The sequence below is a fragment of the Platichthys flesus genome, chromosome 12 (genome assembly GCF_949316205.1).
Source record: "Platichthys flesus chromosome 12, fPlaFle2.1, whole genome shotgun sequence".
Taxonomy (NCBI): domain Eukaryota; kingdom Metazoa; phylum Chordata; class Actinopteri; order Pleuronectiformes; family Pleuronectidae; genus Platichthys; species Platichthys flesus.
Window position 1 is genome coordinate 24,615,864 of NC_084956.1, and position 17,258 is coordinate 24,633,121.

At 39.1% G+C, this 17,258-nt stretch overlaps 1 protein-coding gene across 4 annotated transcripts in view; it reads right to left on the minus strand.

Moving 5' to 3' along the window:
* nt5c2a (5'-nucleotidase, cytosolic IIa) overlaps positions 1-15,943 on the minus strand; it is a 35,028-nt gene extending 19,085 nt beyond the window's left edge. Inside the window, exons 1-9 of one of the 4 annotated variants that reach the window (XM_062401062.1) lie at positions 15,785-15,943; positions 13,985-14,000; positions 13,772-13,886; positions 5,784-5,857; positions 5,190-5,307; positions 4,957-5,052; positions 4,492-4,583; positions 3,557-3,614; positions 3,289-3,382 (exon numbers count right to left, since the gene is read on the minus strand). In XM_062401062.1, the coding sequence (XP_062257046.1) occupies positions 3,289-3,382; positions 3,557-3,614; positions 4,492-4,583; positions 4,957-5,052; positions 5,190-5,307; positions 5,784-5,857; positions 13,772-13,875 (636 nt within the window). In that variant the 5' untranslated portion in view covers positions 13,876-13,886; positions 13,985-14,000; positions 15,785-15,943. Of the gene's footprint in view, positions 1-3,288; positions 3,383-3,556; positions 3,615-4,491; positions 4,584-4,956; positions 5,053-5,189; positions 5,308-5,783; positions 5,858-13,771; positions 13,887-13,955; positions 14,001-15,784 lie in introns of all 4 variants that reach the window. The other 3 variants (XM_062401064.1, XM_062401065.1, XM_062401063.1) reach the window with 3 other exon arrangements.
* Positions 15,944-17,258: the final 1,315 nt, after the last annotated feature.

Below are 17,258 nucleotides of genomic sequence, written 5' to 3' on the forward strand. Positions count from 1 at the left end.
GTAGGGAAAGCCATTGAATACATCAATATTAAAACATTTTTCAACAACACAATTAAGCCATCATAATTTAGTATGTTTTCTAATGTATTGATGTTCTACTTGTATTCTATGAAATATTGTCACTGCATATCTGAGTTATTTTAGTTCCATGTGAAATTTTTATTGCCAAGAAAGTGTATGAACAGTCTATATTATTATTCATTCTGTTAAACAAATCTTATTTCCTGCAACATTAAAACCTTTTGTGGTTACTCTCTATTTTTGTTTTATTTATTAATTCTCTAGTACTAAGTGACTGTGATCTTGTATGTTATCTTAGATGTTATATGTAATGTTACTTAGTATGTAATTTTTCTATTTTGTAAAGTCGCCTACTGCGTAGATGTTTGCCTGCCATGTCACAATAATTGCACTGCTCCGATGCCGCTGTCATAGGTGCATGTGACAATAAACTTTGATTTGATTTGATTTGATCAAAGTTGACATATGTAAAGTTGACACACTCCAGCTCATATCCTTGTACGTATATTTGGAAATGCTTTTTTGAGAGTACATCTAACAACATGGGGGAAGGTAAGACACCAAAATGATATTCAGTAACTAATTGTTTAAAAAAAAATAAAACTAAATCCCTCTTCAGTTTAAAGGGGAGTCATTTTGAAAATTGAGTTCAGTCTTTACTGATATAATGTCACTGACACTCAGAGATGGTCTACTATCATGTTGAAGTGGAATGAGTCTGAAAACAGGAGGTTTCTTCTAAATTTTAATGTGGACATTGCATAGTCAGAGGCTCTATGAACAGGAATCCACTGGAAATACTCATAACCTGTTAAGGAATATCTTAAAAATTCATCCAAATATGAATGCATTGGGCCACTAGTCAGAGACACCATGAACAGGAATCCACTTAAAGTAGCTTATAACCTCTCAAGGAATATTTTTAATAAGCTTCCAAATATGGCAACATTATGAATCCATTGGGCCACTTTCACAGATTTGCCCTTTAATTTTCTCAGTAATTCTGCAGTAAAAGTACACAAAAATATATGTCAGCATAGTCAGAGACACCATGAACAGGAATCCACTTGAAATAGCTTATAACCTCTCGAGGAATTTGTTTAATAAGCTTCCAAATATGGCAACATTATGAATCCATTGGGCCACTTTCACAATTTTGCCCTTTAATTTTCTCAGTAATTCTGCAGTAAAAGTACACACAAATATATGTCAGCATAGTCAGAGACAGCATGAACAGGAATCCACTCAAAGTAGCTTATAACCTCTCAAGGAATATTTGTAATAAGCTTCCAAATATGGCAACATTATGAATCCATTGGGCCACTTTCACAGATTTGCCCTTTAATTTTCTCAGTAATTCTGCAGTAAAAGTACACAAAAATATGTGTCAGCATAGTCAGAGACAGCATGAACAGGAGACAACCACTCAGTCGCCTGTATGAAAGACGTCCATGCTAAACTCAAAGCACGGACTGCTGCCTTCATCTCGGGGGATCTGGAGGAATACAAGAAATCCGCGCTCCGGAGTGCTCCCCGGCTGCGGAGATCGAAGAGGACCAGGAGGACCGCTGCCCCCCAGTCATATCCAGGGCAGACGTGTGGAAATCCCTCAACCGGATCAACACACGCAAGGCACCTGGACCTGATGGGATCCCCGGCCGAGCTCTCAAGGTGTGTGCAGATCAGCTGGCAGATGTCTTCACAGACATCTTCAACCTGTCACTGCTCCAGTCTGTAGTCCCCGCATGTCTCAAGAAGACCATCATTGTCCCTGTTCCCAAAAAAATCCTCTGCCTGAACGACTACCGCCCAGTAGCACTCACTTCCATCATCATGAAGTGCTTCGAGCGGCTGGTCCAACCATTCATCCCCTCCTCCCTCCCTGAGTCTCTGGACCCTCTTCAGTTTGCCTACAGGTCAAATAGGTTGACTTCAGATGCCATCTCCCTCACCCTCCACACTGCCCTCTCCCACCTGGACCAGAGGGACACATATGTGAGAAGGCTGTTCATCGACTACAGTTCAGCATTCAACACCATGGTGCCCCTGAAGCTCGTCACCAAGCTCAGAGACCTTGGGCTCAACATTGGCCTCCGTGATTGGATCCTGAACTTCCTGACGGGCAGGCCACAGGCAGTGCGGATCGGCAGCACCACATCCTCCACCCTGACTCTCAACACCGGGGCCCCCAAGGGCTGCGTGCTCAGTCCTCTTCTGTACTCCCTGTTCACACATGACTGCGTGGCCACCCACAGCTCCAACACCATCGTTAAGTTAGCTGATGACACCACTGTCATAGGCCTGATCACCGGCGACGATGAGAGGGCATACAGAGAGGAGGTCAGAGCCCTGACATCTTGGTGCCAGGACAACAACCTCCATCTCAACGTCAGCAAAACGAAGGAGCTGATCGTGGACTACAGAAAGAGACGAGGAGAAGAACACGCCCCCCTCTCCATCAACGGGGCCAAGGTGGAGCGAATCAGCAGCTTCAAGTTCCTCGGGGTCCACATCACTGATGACCTGACCTGGACCCATCACACAGACTTCAGAAAGACGGCCAGACAGCGGCTCTTCTTCCTCCGCAGGCTGCGGAAGCTCCACATGGACTCCAGGATTCTCTGCAACTTTTACAGATGCACCATAGAGAGCATCCTGACTGGCTGCATCACCGCCTGGTATGGCAGCTGCACCGCCCTGAACCGTAAGGCTTTACAGAGGGTGGTGAAGTCTGCCCAGCACATCACCAGGACAGCCCTACCATCCATAGAGGACCTCTACACCCAGCGGTGCAGGAAGAAGAGCAGCCGGATTATTAAAGACCCCTTTCACCCCAGCCATAAACATTTTTGCCTGCTGCCACCTGGCCGACGGTACCGCAGCATCCGGACCCGCACCACCAGGCTCAGAGACAGTTGCATCCCCCAGGCCATAAGACTTTTAAACTCCTCTGAACTGCAATAACTCCATCAAACTAGCACCGTGACATATTTGCATATTTGCACTTCTGTTGTTTTATTTTCTCCTCAGCTGTTCATATATATTTAGATATATATACATTATTTCCTATTTTGATATTCTATTTTATACTATTTCTCTTATTTTATTGGATAGTGTGTAATTACTTGCACACAGCATTGTTAGAAGAGAGCCTGAGACTCAAGCATTTCACTGCCAGCGGCTGCTTAATGTTATTGTTGTGCGTTTGACAGATAAAAATATCTTGAAATCTTGACAGGTTTCATGTGGAAAGCGAAAAGTATCTACCTGTAAATGAACCCAATCCACAGCATCTCGGACATCATGGAACATGCTCTTGTAGAACATGAAAAGGTCACCATCTTTGAAGCCAGTCTCACAACTATAGAGACAATTAAAACCAGGAGAACATTACACTCTGCATTACAATGATTCAGAGTTTCCCCTTGCAGAGCTTCTGAGATAGCATTCTGACTAGGATAATGACATTTTACTGATACTGAAAAAGTTCACATTAGATTCAGGTATTCTGTATGTAACAGTGACTGTTGGGTACCTTGAGTATCTGGGGCAGTTAGTGAAGAAGTCAACCAGGCAAGCAAATAGGTAGGTTTCTGAGGAGCCAGACAGTGTGACCGATTTATGCATCCAATATGACAAATCAATTATAACATACATTTTTTTTATATACAGCCAAAAACACAGGACCACTGCTGTCTTTGTTCATAAAAAACTCCAATTAGAGTGTTCAATTCTTTTCATGTTTTGAGTAAGAATCTATTAAGTATCATTCTATGGTAATACAGTTAGTGTGCGTATTTTGGACATAAAAAAAATGTCAAAGCTTTGAACATGTTAGTAATCAAACAATAACTGATAGTTGTTACTGATAGTAAGCGTTTGTTCTCCCCTTTTTCAAGACATCTACAAAGACCGGGCAAATTAAGTCTCCAAGTTACTTTGGATGAATGGTACAGATGAGAAGGATTCCTGTGTTATTGAACTATCCTTGAGACTGAATTAATAGCTGCAAGAGAGAGTGGGGGCTTGATAACACTTCTTACACAGGATAGACTCAAAAATTTAAAACAAATATTTCCACATGAAGGCAAACTGCTGGCAAAGTCTAGACCCAATTTTTCGGAGTACCTCCAAAGCTCATGTCTGAAAACGGGTATACTGTAACTTTCTATTTTTTAACATCAACTCACACAGACACTACAACACTGACACCCTCAGTCAGAAATAACAATTTAAACCTTCTGAAGATCTGTCAGACACACCGGAGACACTTTGGAGGGTAATTGTTAAGAGAATAAATTATTTGAACAAATGATCCCAAGCTTGATCAAGCCTGTCGATAAAAATGCCCACCATAATTGTGCTCTAATAATACATGTTAAATACCCTAAAATTTTACAATAGTAGTAATCAATGTAACATTTCTATTACTAGGATAATAAAAGTTGTTGTGTTGGTGTCTTCTCTTACCAGGCAGGTTGAAGAGTGTGTTGAGGATGTAAAACCGGTCTGTGTCTCCACGTTGAATAAATTTGTTGGGGTACATCGCTCTTATATCAGGTCTGTGCAGAATGAGTACATATACATCCATACAGGAGGTCAACCAGCAAAAAGTAGCCTACTACACACATAGTTAATATTGTCCATTGCATGTCTGAGCTTGTTACATGCATCAGTGTTTTTTGTCACCCATGTACTATTACAACATAAGATAGACGCCCTACACATGAAACAGACTTCTCTGCAATGGCAAAACCTTAGGGACTTTCCCAAACCGCCTAATTGACACTCAATAATGCTACTTGGCTCTAGGTTTTCAGTTTGTAAGTGATACATTTTAAAGAATACTGAGGGAGGGTCTATGTGGAACACTGCCTGGTTTTGAAAAGGACTGGTGGACAATTAGATCAGATCAGTGGGAGTAATGGACCTCACCCCTTTAAGAAGTTGAACCCATGCACACACACCAGGATGTTCCCATAGGCATCCACTTTCAGCAGATTACCATACACTGTGTCAAACACCAGCCCTCTGAGAAGAACAGAGACAGGTCAGTTAGGACAGAAAAGCAGACAAAAAGCACATTAGCGATCATTTGTTTCAATGCCATCCAAATATCAAGTAGGTTTCAATACTGATTTCAAAAAGGCAGGGCTCTGTGAACGAACCTGGTGGGGAAGGAAGGGTCATAGACAAAGTTGAGCAGCTCTTGTGGATATCCAATGGACAACAGACGCTCCACTGTCAAGTCAAATCCCAGCGACTCATATTCAGGTGATTTATACACTACAAAGACAGGGGGACAGTCTCAAGAAGATGAAGGCAGTGCACAAAAAAACACAGAAGAATGACACACAGAGTTCAGACGACATTTTATGACCTGCACCATGCTGTAAAGTCTTCCATCAATTTAAACTTTCATGTTTACCTGGAAACCCTGTTGTTAAAGCAGATTCTTTACAGCCAGATTAACAGTCGCATTCGTATAATGTCATGACTTTATCTCCTTGTATAAAGAGTATTTTTGTTTTATATTGACTCCTTTGTTTATTGTCTTATCCTTTGTCTCCCAGTGTTTAGGTTTGTGTTTGGATTTGGGTTCTACTTAAGTTTTCAGTTTTCTGGTTTTATTTTGAAGTTTTGTTCTTTGTGTGTTTCCACCCTTACTTAATGTCTTTGTACTGTTTTCCGAGATCTAGCCACAGCAGCTAAACTTATACATGTCATCAAGGCTGATACCACAGGGCACAAACTGCACTTACCTGCCAGAGTGTAATCCATATCAAAACCAAAACACTTCATCTTCTCCATGGCTAAGCTTCGGTTGACAAACACTCTGGTGGACAAGAACAGTGTATAGTCAATGGATGCATTACAGTCTGCCGTTCAAGCTGAATGCTGCACATCTTATACAGTTGCAATCAGAAATATTCAACCCCCCAAAGATTTGAAGGATTTATCAATTAAAGTAGACAGAATCTTGTTCTTTGATCAAGATTCTGCTTCGGATGCCTTCTTTATGAGTTGAATGATAAAGAAAATCAACACGGAAAATGCATGATGTAGTGTATTTGTGTGTAGCAGTATATTTTGTTAAGATAGCCATGTCACAATTATTCAACCCCTATATAATATTGTTGTTTTTAAAGCTGTCTGACAGTTTTTTTTGTCCTAAAGTTGAGTTGAAACATTATTAAGCCTTTGGGAACTCTATACTGATCCTTCATTTGCTTCAGCTGTGATGCATATATAAACCCCACCCATGAAGGTATTCAAGGTGAGTTGCAATCATGGGAAAGACAAAGGAGCTTACACAAAAGCTGAGAGAGGAGATTATTTCATCACACCTGAAAGGCCTTGGGTAGAAGAAGAATTCCCCAAAAAATTGTATTCCAAGAGACACAATTGGGAACATTATAAGGAAGTTTACAACTGATGGAGCAGCTTCAAACATGCCTGGCCGTGGAAGAAAGCCCAGCATTTCATCAAGGACCCTCATTAACTAAAACATTTTTTAGAAGTTATAAAAGCTAGAGGATGCGCCACAAAGTACTGAAGCTGGGGGGTTGAATAATACTGCACATGCACATGTGTTGAAAGAGTTACATTTTTCATTCGAACTTCAAAGTTAAGTCAACTTCTGTTGTCAAAATAACTAAAATACGCATCAATAAATATCATTTGTTGTTTGATGAGGTTTTTTTGTCATTTATTGTCATTATCTGTCATCCACATCACTATAATGTCTATTGAGGTGAGGGAGTTGAATATTTCTGATTGCAACTGTATGTCCTAAGCAACATAAATCCGTAGTGCTATCACAAATAAAAGAATATGCACTGAGTGGTAATGTGTTGCTACTTCAGTTAATGCAGAAGGTAGGAGTAAGTTTGACAGAGGGGAGAGTGCCTGAAATAAAAAAGGTGTTCAGATTTAAAGGTTGAGGCAAAAAAGAATTGTTTCTTATCATCAGAATGTGAGGTGACTTGTATCGCCTGTGTGTATTTTAATCAAAGACTGCCAAATCTATAAAATAGAATGTATATTATTGGCAAAGGGAGCTTTAAGCAGAAAGGAAAATAAAATGCAATGCTATTAATAACACACACACCCCTGTAACCCTAGTAAGTACTTTTTTTTCTTGTAGTGGGATGACTCAGTTATGTCAAGTAGGTCAGCATAGTACTGGACTCAGCTCCAAGATCTATAGAATCAATATCAGCTGATGGATAAGTAAGCCGTAATTTGCCAGAAACAAGTGTCACTTAATTGGTATCCTACCTTCAATTGTGGAACATTGTTTGGAAATTTAAGTTTGATGTAGAAAACATTTACATTACTTTATGTAAGTGGTCTCTGTGCGCCTGACTGCACATACTTGTTCAGTGCAACGATTTTGCACACACACGCACACTCACATATACAAAAACACAATATATGAAGGTGCAGAGTTAGGCCAAATAATGAAGATATTAGGCTGTAACTTATTTAATGCCATCTCACCTTAATTAGTAAGTTGTTCTATACAGTATATTTTTCAATTGAGGGTTTTTAGTCGAGTGAGCACAGACAATGCTGTTGGGTTTAATGTTAATGATAAAGTGGATCAATAATCTGGTTTCAATTCACCACCTCGCTACAAAATGGGGTTTGAAAAAAAGGCATTCACAATAATTCTAAATGAGGCCCCAAAGCACTGCTATCAGACTGAATGACCTATAATCCCAGAAATGTGATAATTAATGTTAAACACACAACATACTGTACATTCAGCTGGTAGTTTGTCAGATCCATCCACCTGAAACGAATGAAGTCTAAACAGTCCTGTAATAAATTGTCGTTCTTGAAGGTTACAATGTTCAGGTTGTGTTGATTCAACTTTAAATCCTTTTTAAAGTCTGCAGTTAAATTGCATTATGTCATTCTGAGAGTTGGTTGTAGTGTTTGGTCAACCTTCACTGACAAAATAACTATACTGTTAATAACTCATGGCCCATCACAGTTTGATAATGATCAAAGTAAATTTGAATGTTTAAGTTTTAGTTTTAAAATATTAAATATCTCTAAAATAGTATTTTGCAGCATTGCTTTATTGTAGAGAAAGACAAAGTCATAGTGGTCATTGTTTGTCTACCACCAGGAGCAGTGGGAGAAACTCTGTAGAGTTGTTAGACCAGTGGACCTTCAAATCATCTATATTTGTTCCCATCCATGGAAGGCAAGCAGAATTTGGCAGAACATCGGTCTTTCTGTGAAGGTTGCCTATCATTGAAACTGCACATGACATCATGCTGTGTATGCGGCCGAGTATGGGCTCAAAAAGGAATCGCAACTAAATAATGGCACTCAGTGCAGGCCCAACAGTCCCTTTTTAAAAAGAACCAGGCTGAACCAAATTGCAAACTCATAGATATTTATTACCTTAATATATTTGATTCTTTTTCATCAAAATTTCACCTGGGAAATCTGTGATGATGTCATAAAAAACACCCATTCTCAAAATGTAAAAGGAAATGCAAAAAAATAAAAGTATCCTATTGACAATCAAAAAATGAGAATACAAAGAACCAGGGCGAAAAAAAAACCCTCCTTGGTAGAGTTAATAGTCAACCCTGGCAAACCTGACCAAACACATATACAGATGTACAAGACGTACAAGAAAAGGAGCCAACACCAAATCACAATAACAATCAGCTGCTGTTCCCACAAAAATGACCCAGACTCAAAGAGTCAGTATGGATGGAGTTCCATGAGAGTTGGTGGGCTATCAGTTCACACTATATTATACATCATAGAAAAATATTAAAATAAAAAAAAAAACTTTACGTCTAAGGAGGGCAATTCACTTAGTAATTTATAGCACTTTGTTTTAACAACAATGTCATACCTCATTGCAGGATGGTTTTAAGCCAAATCCCTTGGAAAGCTTTGCAATAGAGAATACATGTAGTATTACCATTGAACTTATGGCTGCTGGTCATACCTCTCATATCATGGTGCTGTAATGATCTATATTTTCTTGTAATTGTTGAGCAAAAACAGTAACATACCGGTTATCAATTTTATAACAGTCTTAGTCACACACATGTGGCATTTCATAGCAGATTTTTCAATACATTTAACGGCTCTATTCTTTTGTTGCAATCTTACTAATTTAGGTAAATAAGGTATTACAGTAATGTGGATTTTTTACATTTTAATTAAGCGTCCCTGTTCCTTTGAAGATAAACTAAGGATTGGTCAATATTCTGAGAAGTGGGTGATGATAAATGTCTATTTTGAAATTAAGTGTAAATGGCGAGGAATTCACTATAGTCTACCCATTTGAATTTTAATCTCATTAAGTGATCAAGCTCTCATTCTTGACTTGGGCAATAGCAGCGAACCCTCAGTCACGACTCAAAATCCATTTGAACAAGTAAATAGTGAATAAACTACATGATTCAATATGCACTGCTGGGTATTATTTGAAAATTTTAACTCAATACAAGAATAGCATACTCATAATGCAAGAAATGGTCTTCATATCAAATTATTTCCCTCTACCAACCAGGCCAGTTGAAGAAAACATGGTTAAATCTCTTCTCCAGGAACAGTCCCTTCTGTTCATAAGTAGTTATGGTGCAGAATAATGTCTGGAAGTGGAAAAGTCTTATGTCACAGTAAAGTTTGACTCTTTGGATATGTCAACACTACATTATGTCATAATAAATGAGCATCATGTCATAATGAATGACATGATCATAATAAATGACATGATGTAGTGTTGACATATCCAAAGAGTCAAACTTTAAATGACAAATAATTTAACAACTGAAGAGTCTGGTTAAATTCATACCTGCTCAGAAAAATTAGGGGGAACTTAAATCATACATCAGAACTTGATGAAAAATTATTCAAGTTGAAAATCTTTACCGGTGTACATTCTATAATTTGTTAAGAATAAAATGATTTAACAACGGTCAATGGAAACCAAAATCATTTACCAACTGAGGTCTGGAATCAAAACCATACTGAAAATCAAAGACGAAAACTGAAAGCACAGGCTGATCAAACTTGCCTAACTTTATCACAGCAGCTCATAATGTGACTCAGTAATGTGTATGGCCCCCCAGAGCCTGTATGCACACAAGGCAACATCTGGGCACGATCCTGATGAGTTGGCAGATGGTGTCCTTGGGGATCAGGGATCTCCTGCACAGTCTGTGGCGGTACTTGGCGGTGTTGGATGAACGGATACATAACATCCCATAGGTGCTCAATTGGATGTAGGTCCAGGGAACTTAAGGGCCAGTCAATGGCATCAATGCCTCCGTCATTCAGAAACTGCATACACACTCTGGCCACATGAGGAACCTGGGGCCTACTGCACCAGCGAAGGTCTGACAATCTCTCTGAGGATGCAATCCTGGTACCTAACAGCAGTCAAGGAACCTCTGGCTTGACATGGAGGTTTGTACAACCAACCAAGGATATGCCACCCCAGACCATCACTGACCCACCACCAAACCGGTCATGCTGGATGATGTTACAGGCAGCATAAGGTTCACCACGACGCCTGTCACATGTGCACAGTGTGAACCTGCTATTATCATGGAAGTGAACGTGGTGCCAATGGCGAACCTGCCAATTCTGATGTTATCTGACAACTGCCATTCGAGCTGCAGGTGCTGGGCTGTGAGCACAGGTCCCCCTAGAGGTTGTCGGGCCCTCATGCTACCCTCATTGAGTCTGTTTCTGACAGTTTGGTCAGAAACATGCACACCAGCCGGAGGTCATTTTGTAGGGCTCTGGCAGTGCTACTCCTGTTCCTCCTCGCACAAAGGGGCAGATACCGGTCCTGCTGCTGGGTTGATACCCCTCTACGGCTCTGCCCAGCTCTCCTTGTGTAACTGCCGGTCTCCTGGTATCTCCTCCATGCTCTTTAGACTGTGCTGGGAGACACAGTAAACATTCTTGCGACCACATGTATGGATGTGCAAGTCAATGGCAGAAGAGCAGGAAATAATATAATACATACACTGCTGGTATGAGGGCTATTTAGGATGTGTCGATTTGATTTACATACTGATATTGTTTGCATAACGACCAGGCCCAATAGTCCTCTTATGAAATGAAGTTGAAATTCAATAGATTTAGATTTTTATTTGGTTCTACACCAAATTGCACAGACTGATAGATATCGGTCCCCCTAAGCATGCCTCATCAAGATTATTAATTTCATAAATTACATTCAGAAATCATTGAAAAAGATCTGCGAAAAAATGTAATGTGTTCTTTCCTCACCCATCCCTCATCCTTCTAGAACAGCGGTCGGCAACCTGCGGCTCCGGAGCCGCATGCGGCTCTTCAGCCCCTCTGCAGTGGCTCCCTGTACAGTGCATGTTGCGCATATTTTTCGCGAACGGTGAACTTAACGAATCAGTTCTTTCATATGATGAACATGAGTGAACGTCACGTTCATTTTTTAAATAATCATCGTATCAGGCCATCATGAAATACCAGGAGCGGGTGAATGTGTGTGTGTGTGTGTGTATGTGTGTGTACATGCTCGCAGATAGCCGACACACACACAGAGCCTGGGCTCCGCCCCCCGCCCTGAGCCCCGCTCACTCGCTCAGAGAGACACATTGAGAGTGACTGACCGGCTGCTTCTCAACAGTGGAAACAGGGAAAACAACGAGTTTCTCTGGTCTCAGCTGATCAGAGATCAGCGCCTAAGCTTCTTGATAAGAGCAGAAGCTGCAGGTGGTTTGTACCGATATGCAGTTTCTGTATCGGCCTCCAGTCTGACCTGCTCTCACGTTTTGTTTTAATATTTCAGCAACTAAAATATGCGTCACATCCTATTACGTCCCGGCGCTCTTCCCTGCAGGTCGCTAATCTATAGTTCCGACCCCCGGCCTCGGTAAACTAATCATGGATAAATCCCAGCTAAGAAAAGTCTGGGAGGGAAATAGAGTTTAATTCTGCGTGGACAGATTGCTTTGCTTTCACTGCCACCAATGCTGTCTTACATGTATGTTTGATATGTGGCGAGGAATTAGCAAACAATAAGAAACGTAATGTTGTAAGATATTTCCAGAGCAAGCTCACAGCATCTGCTGAAAAGTACCTAGCTGGAGATGAGAAAAAAAAGCTGAGTTCTGTGTTTAATTTATTCCAAAGTAGGCCCAAACATGTATTTTGTTCTCCAATTCATAAGAGTTTGGTGATTTTGTAACAGGTAAAAATAGCAGTTAAATGTCAACAGTTTTTTTTATTGTCGTTTTATTATTTAATAAATGCAACAAATTATAGTTTTTATATATATTGTATAACTATATATATATATATATATAACTTTATAACCTGTGTTATCAAATATGTTGTGCGGCTCCAGACAGATTTAATTTGGGGGAAGAGGGGGCGAAATGGCTCTTTCGATAGTAAAGGTTGCCTACCCCTGTTCTAGAAAGTTTGCTGGTAATCCCTCCAGCTTTGTTTGCAAAATCTTGCTAACAGACCAATAAATATACAAACTAAAAGGGTGGTCTGAGAACGCATATCTCCGAGGTCTAATCCTCTAACTTGCTATGTCAAAGCAGCATTTTGCCATTAATTATCTATGCATATCTAAATGTTCCGCTAGTTTCATAAATAACACATTTTTTCACTTCACATTATAACATAAGAGATCTGTAACTTGTGTACAGTGGTATTTGCCATGTGCTCGCTCTCCCTATTGCCCATTAACTTTTTACTGTCCATGCAGACAGTCAGACCACATAGTGACGAATGTATCCACAAGTGCAATTCAGTTCTCTCTCTCTCTCTCACAAGAACCTATCTTTCCCTCTTTAGTATTTAGTGAACCTATCACTTGGAATCTGTTGCACGTGAGAGCGACATCTATGCATGTGCTCATGCATGGAAATATTTTGTGGTAATCTGTCTGTCTGTAATTCTTGATTAATCCTGTTAAATAAGACTGACAAAAAAAATTATTTCTGTTTTAATAGTATGATGTCAATATCAGGTATTACAACAGTCCTATTCATCTGAGAAATGTTAAGGTTTTTTATTACTACGATTCCAAAAATTACAGGTTAATAAAACATTGGCAACAAATATTACTTATCCATAAACAAAGTACTTTGTGGGAACTACTGTATCTACTGTAAGTCAATCAATCAAATTTTATTTGTATAGCCCATATTCCCAAATCACAATTAGTCTCATAGGGCTTTAACAAGGTGTGACATCCTCTGCCCTTAACCTTCAACATGAGTAAGGAAAAATTACAAAAAAAACTTTTAACAGGGTAAAAAGAACGTAGAAACCTCAGAGTGAGCCACATGTAAGGGATCCCTCTCCCAGGACGGAAAGAAGTGCAATAGATGCCACGTGTAGAGGAGAACATCAGAAAGATAAGGGAATTTGCAGCATTGATTAGAATAACCCTTTGTAGCATAATGGAAGGTCAATGAATTGATGAATTATTGTCAGTAATTGTCGAGTATCTGAGGAGACTTATTGTATATCAAGCATTCTTGTTGTAAGTGTTTCTTCAAGCTGCTGTATTGCTTAAATACTGTGAAAATGTAATTAATTTGAACTTCTTTTTAAATCAGTAATTTATGAGTAGCAATTCTAATGCTTAGAAAATAACCAATACTACACAGACCTCAAACAAAGACATCAGAAACTGGAGAATGGACTTTGACGTTGGTGTAACTAGAGGTTTTGTGTCAGTCTGACATACAAATACCTGTGATGTGCTTCACGTCGATACTTCCTCATGGCTACACCGTCCATGTTGGCTGGTAGGTCGGCATAATTCTGCAGATGGTCGCTCCATGAGGTTGTCATCATGCTCAGTAAACCTGGAGCCCAAAAGATTTTAGTTAGGGCTGTGCTTTTTGTGTGTAATTTTTTACACATGGAGATCATACGTTTGTTTGTTCCATTGGTGCATATTTACCACAGCTGCACCACGTCTGTAAAATGAATAAAGAAATTATGAAAAAATTTAAATGTAGAAATACAAAATATTGATAAATAAATCTAATAAAGAAATACAGACATAGCCTTTTTCATCACATGAAGTTTTATTTATTTATGTTTTTGTAGCACAACTTGCATGAGTTACAATAAATTGTAAGGTGTAAATAAATTAAGAAATCAGATTTAAAGAGGCTGTAAAAGCAAAACACACAAATTGAAAATACAACTGCTGGAGAATCAGTTAAAGGTGGTTAAGGTGCTACAGATGGATTTTGCACTTGCAGGCAAAAAAAAGAAAACTAGAAACAGAGGACTATTGTCTTTCTGTGAGGTGAGTCAATCAGAAATTATGAAGCATATTGTGTAAAGAGACCATGTCTGGTATCTCCTTAAGTCTGAAGAACATCCTAATTAGACAAATACCCTGAATTTTGTTTGATAGAAAAGACTTTGGAATTGGATTACTTCAAAGGAAAGTACTTCATAGTATTTGTATGACTATCTTAAGATGATCTCAATTCACAAATTACTTACATAAGAAATTATTTTAATACCACATCAACGTTAATTGAAAAGCAAGAAGAATTTTGTTATTGAGTTGGTACATTTGCAAAGGATAAGTCAAAAAACTACAAGCAAAAGAACTTCATAGAATTTGTATGTATGGAAAATAACCTTATTATTTCACACGAGTTAGACAAATAGGCTACATTTTGTTCTCTACTTCTAAACTTTTTAATTTTTTTGTGAAAGTGTATTACTAAAAAAAAAAAAAAACAGTAAGTAGTTTAGGAAGTACCTATTGCAAAAGCATAAGGCTCACTAAGTGATTAATGAAAATGTTTTAGTATCAGCTATCAGAGTATAACATTATTAATTAAATCATATTAAGATACAGATGTGGGACTTCTGATTTGGAATTTCTCTAAATTGATAAACAGCTTAAGTTAATTTTGTGTTTTACTGGTCGAAAAATATGCTTCATGAGGATATAGTCCGTTCTTATCACCTTATGTATTTTGTCTCTAATTCTATTTTGATAACCGTCTCCAGTCGCATTCTTATTATTATATTTTTAGCAGGGACCATTCAGATTGCATTGCCTCTTTCAGATAACTCTCATACTGCAACACTTATATTGAGACCGATAAAGTCGCTCTTGCCAGCTGCTCTGGGCCGTTTCACCATGTACCATTAATGTCCAAATACAGGCCATATTTAGGGGCTGCTTACTTAACCGCAGTGCCCTGACTTAAAGTAAAACACTGGCTTTTGGTCAACTGAGGGAACTAACTCTAAAGTTTGACAAAAACTTATTTCTGAAATAAGCCCCAGTGGTCGACCGTTACTGCTGCAAGGAATTGAGACGAAGCTTTAGTTAGCTTGGTGTCCTGTAACGGAAGTGAAAGCTAAACTTAGCAGCTCCGTGTAGGGACGTTGTGTATCTGTTTTCAGTATGAAATCATGTCGGTCCGAGAAAAATTCAATCCTATAATGCGACGTCTCAATCAATCATCAATCAAATTTGATTTGTAAAGCCCATATTCACAAGTCACAATGTGTCTCATAGGGCTTTACCATGGTGACATCCTCTGTCCTTAACCCTCAGCAAGAGTAAGGAAAAACTACAAAAAAGCCTTTTAACAGGGTAAAATACGTAGAACGTCTACATGGTAAAACATCACTTCACCTCGCCAATCGCTAATTATTTAACAGTATTGTGACTAAGTGCTAACTGACCAAGACATGTTATAAACAACCACAGCAAAACACGCACCTTAACTTTTCTCCTTTTTTTTTTTTTTCTTCTTCTTCTTCTTCTTCTTCTTCTTCTTCTTCTTCTTCTTCTTCTTCTTCTTCTTCTTCTTCTTCTTCTTCTTCTTCTTCTTCTTCTTCTTCTTCTTCTTCTTCTTTGGTGGGCTACAAAACAACAATAGTGCATGGCGCCACCTACTGTATAGGAATGTGTTATGCCGTGACCTCATGAGTTATATTATTTTATACCCGAGAAAATCTAAATGTATGATACAAAAGCGTATTGAATCCACCCGAGAAGATATATGTTCATTAAAGTGGGGAAAATTTTTCTTTTAGGAACATTTTCTTATAAAATCAGGGTTAAAAAAAATATATAAATTCTGCTTTGTGTTTCTGAACTAATGAAATAGTCTACTGTATAATCCATCCATAGGCTCTCATGTTCATGGAAGCAGACATTTACCGCCTGTTTAGTTTAATCTGGTTTTATTTTGGTTTGGGTTTGAGACATATTGTCAATAAACTCTTGAACGAATCAAACACACACTAAGTTACTTCAGGTCCTGATAACTGGTGATGAGGTTTTTCTTAATTCAAGTGAGAGCAGGTCTGAGTGGAGGAGGACACAGAAACTCCAGCTCGGAACAAACCAACTGCATTTTCTGCTCTGATCATTGAGCAGCTGTGACGAGAGAAACTCTGGGTTTTCCCTGTTTCAGTTACCCGCTGCTTCACATAAACAAACTCTGGTCTCACTGCGTGTGTCTCTCTGAGCCTGTGTGTGTGTGTGGCCACGGCCCCTGCATTTGCATATAAATATGGAAATATAGAGAAAGTGAACCAATTATAATAAGGATAAAGAGTTAACGACAGTACGCTCTTCGATCAACAACATACAATACAACCTTTGCAGCTTAGAGCCTATGAGAGTAGAGTAACGGCCGTAGAAAAGCGATATCACCAACCACAGTTGGGCTTGTTCACTAGGCCTATGTATTCATTAATATGAATAATAGGATAATGTATATATCAACTTGCCAGGTGTTCTTTCACTCATGAACAGCGCTGGCCAATATTCTGCTTTTGCCCTGAGCAATTGTCCATCCTGTCTACACAATCGGCAACACCATGGATAGAGGACAGATCAGGTAAAACAACTCTGAAAGAGCCTGCGGTGTAAATCATTCAGCACCATGGACAGCGGCATGCACACGCAGACACCTGAAGTGTGTTTAGAATGTAGTTGCTGGTGTACTTTGATTTGAATGCTTTTGTTTCCTTCAACACTAGAGGCGTGGAAACCGCAATCAGGCACACCTAATCTCATTTAGAAATGAATTACATATATTTCATAACAAGTTACATCATCCACCTTTTACTAGAAATGTGTTATTTTAATGGCAGTTGCAAGAATTTCAAAATCAAGTTTGGAAAAGAAGTTGAATTGTTTTCTCCCCTCCGTGACTGTCATTCATGCGTTACGATTCAGCTTT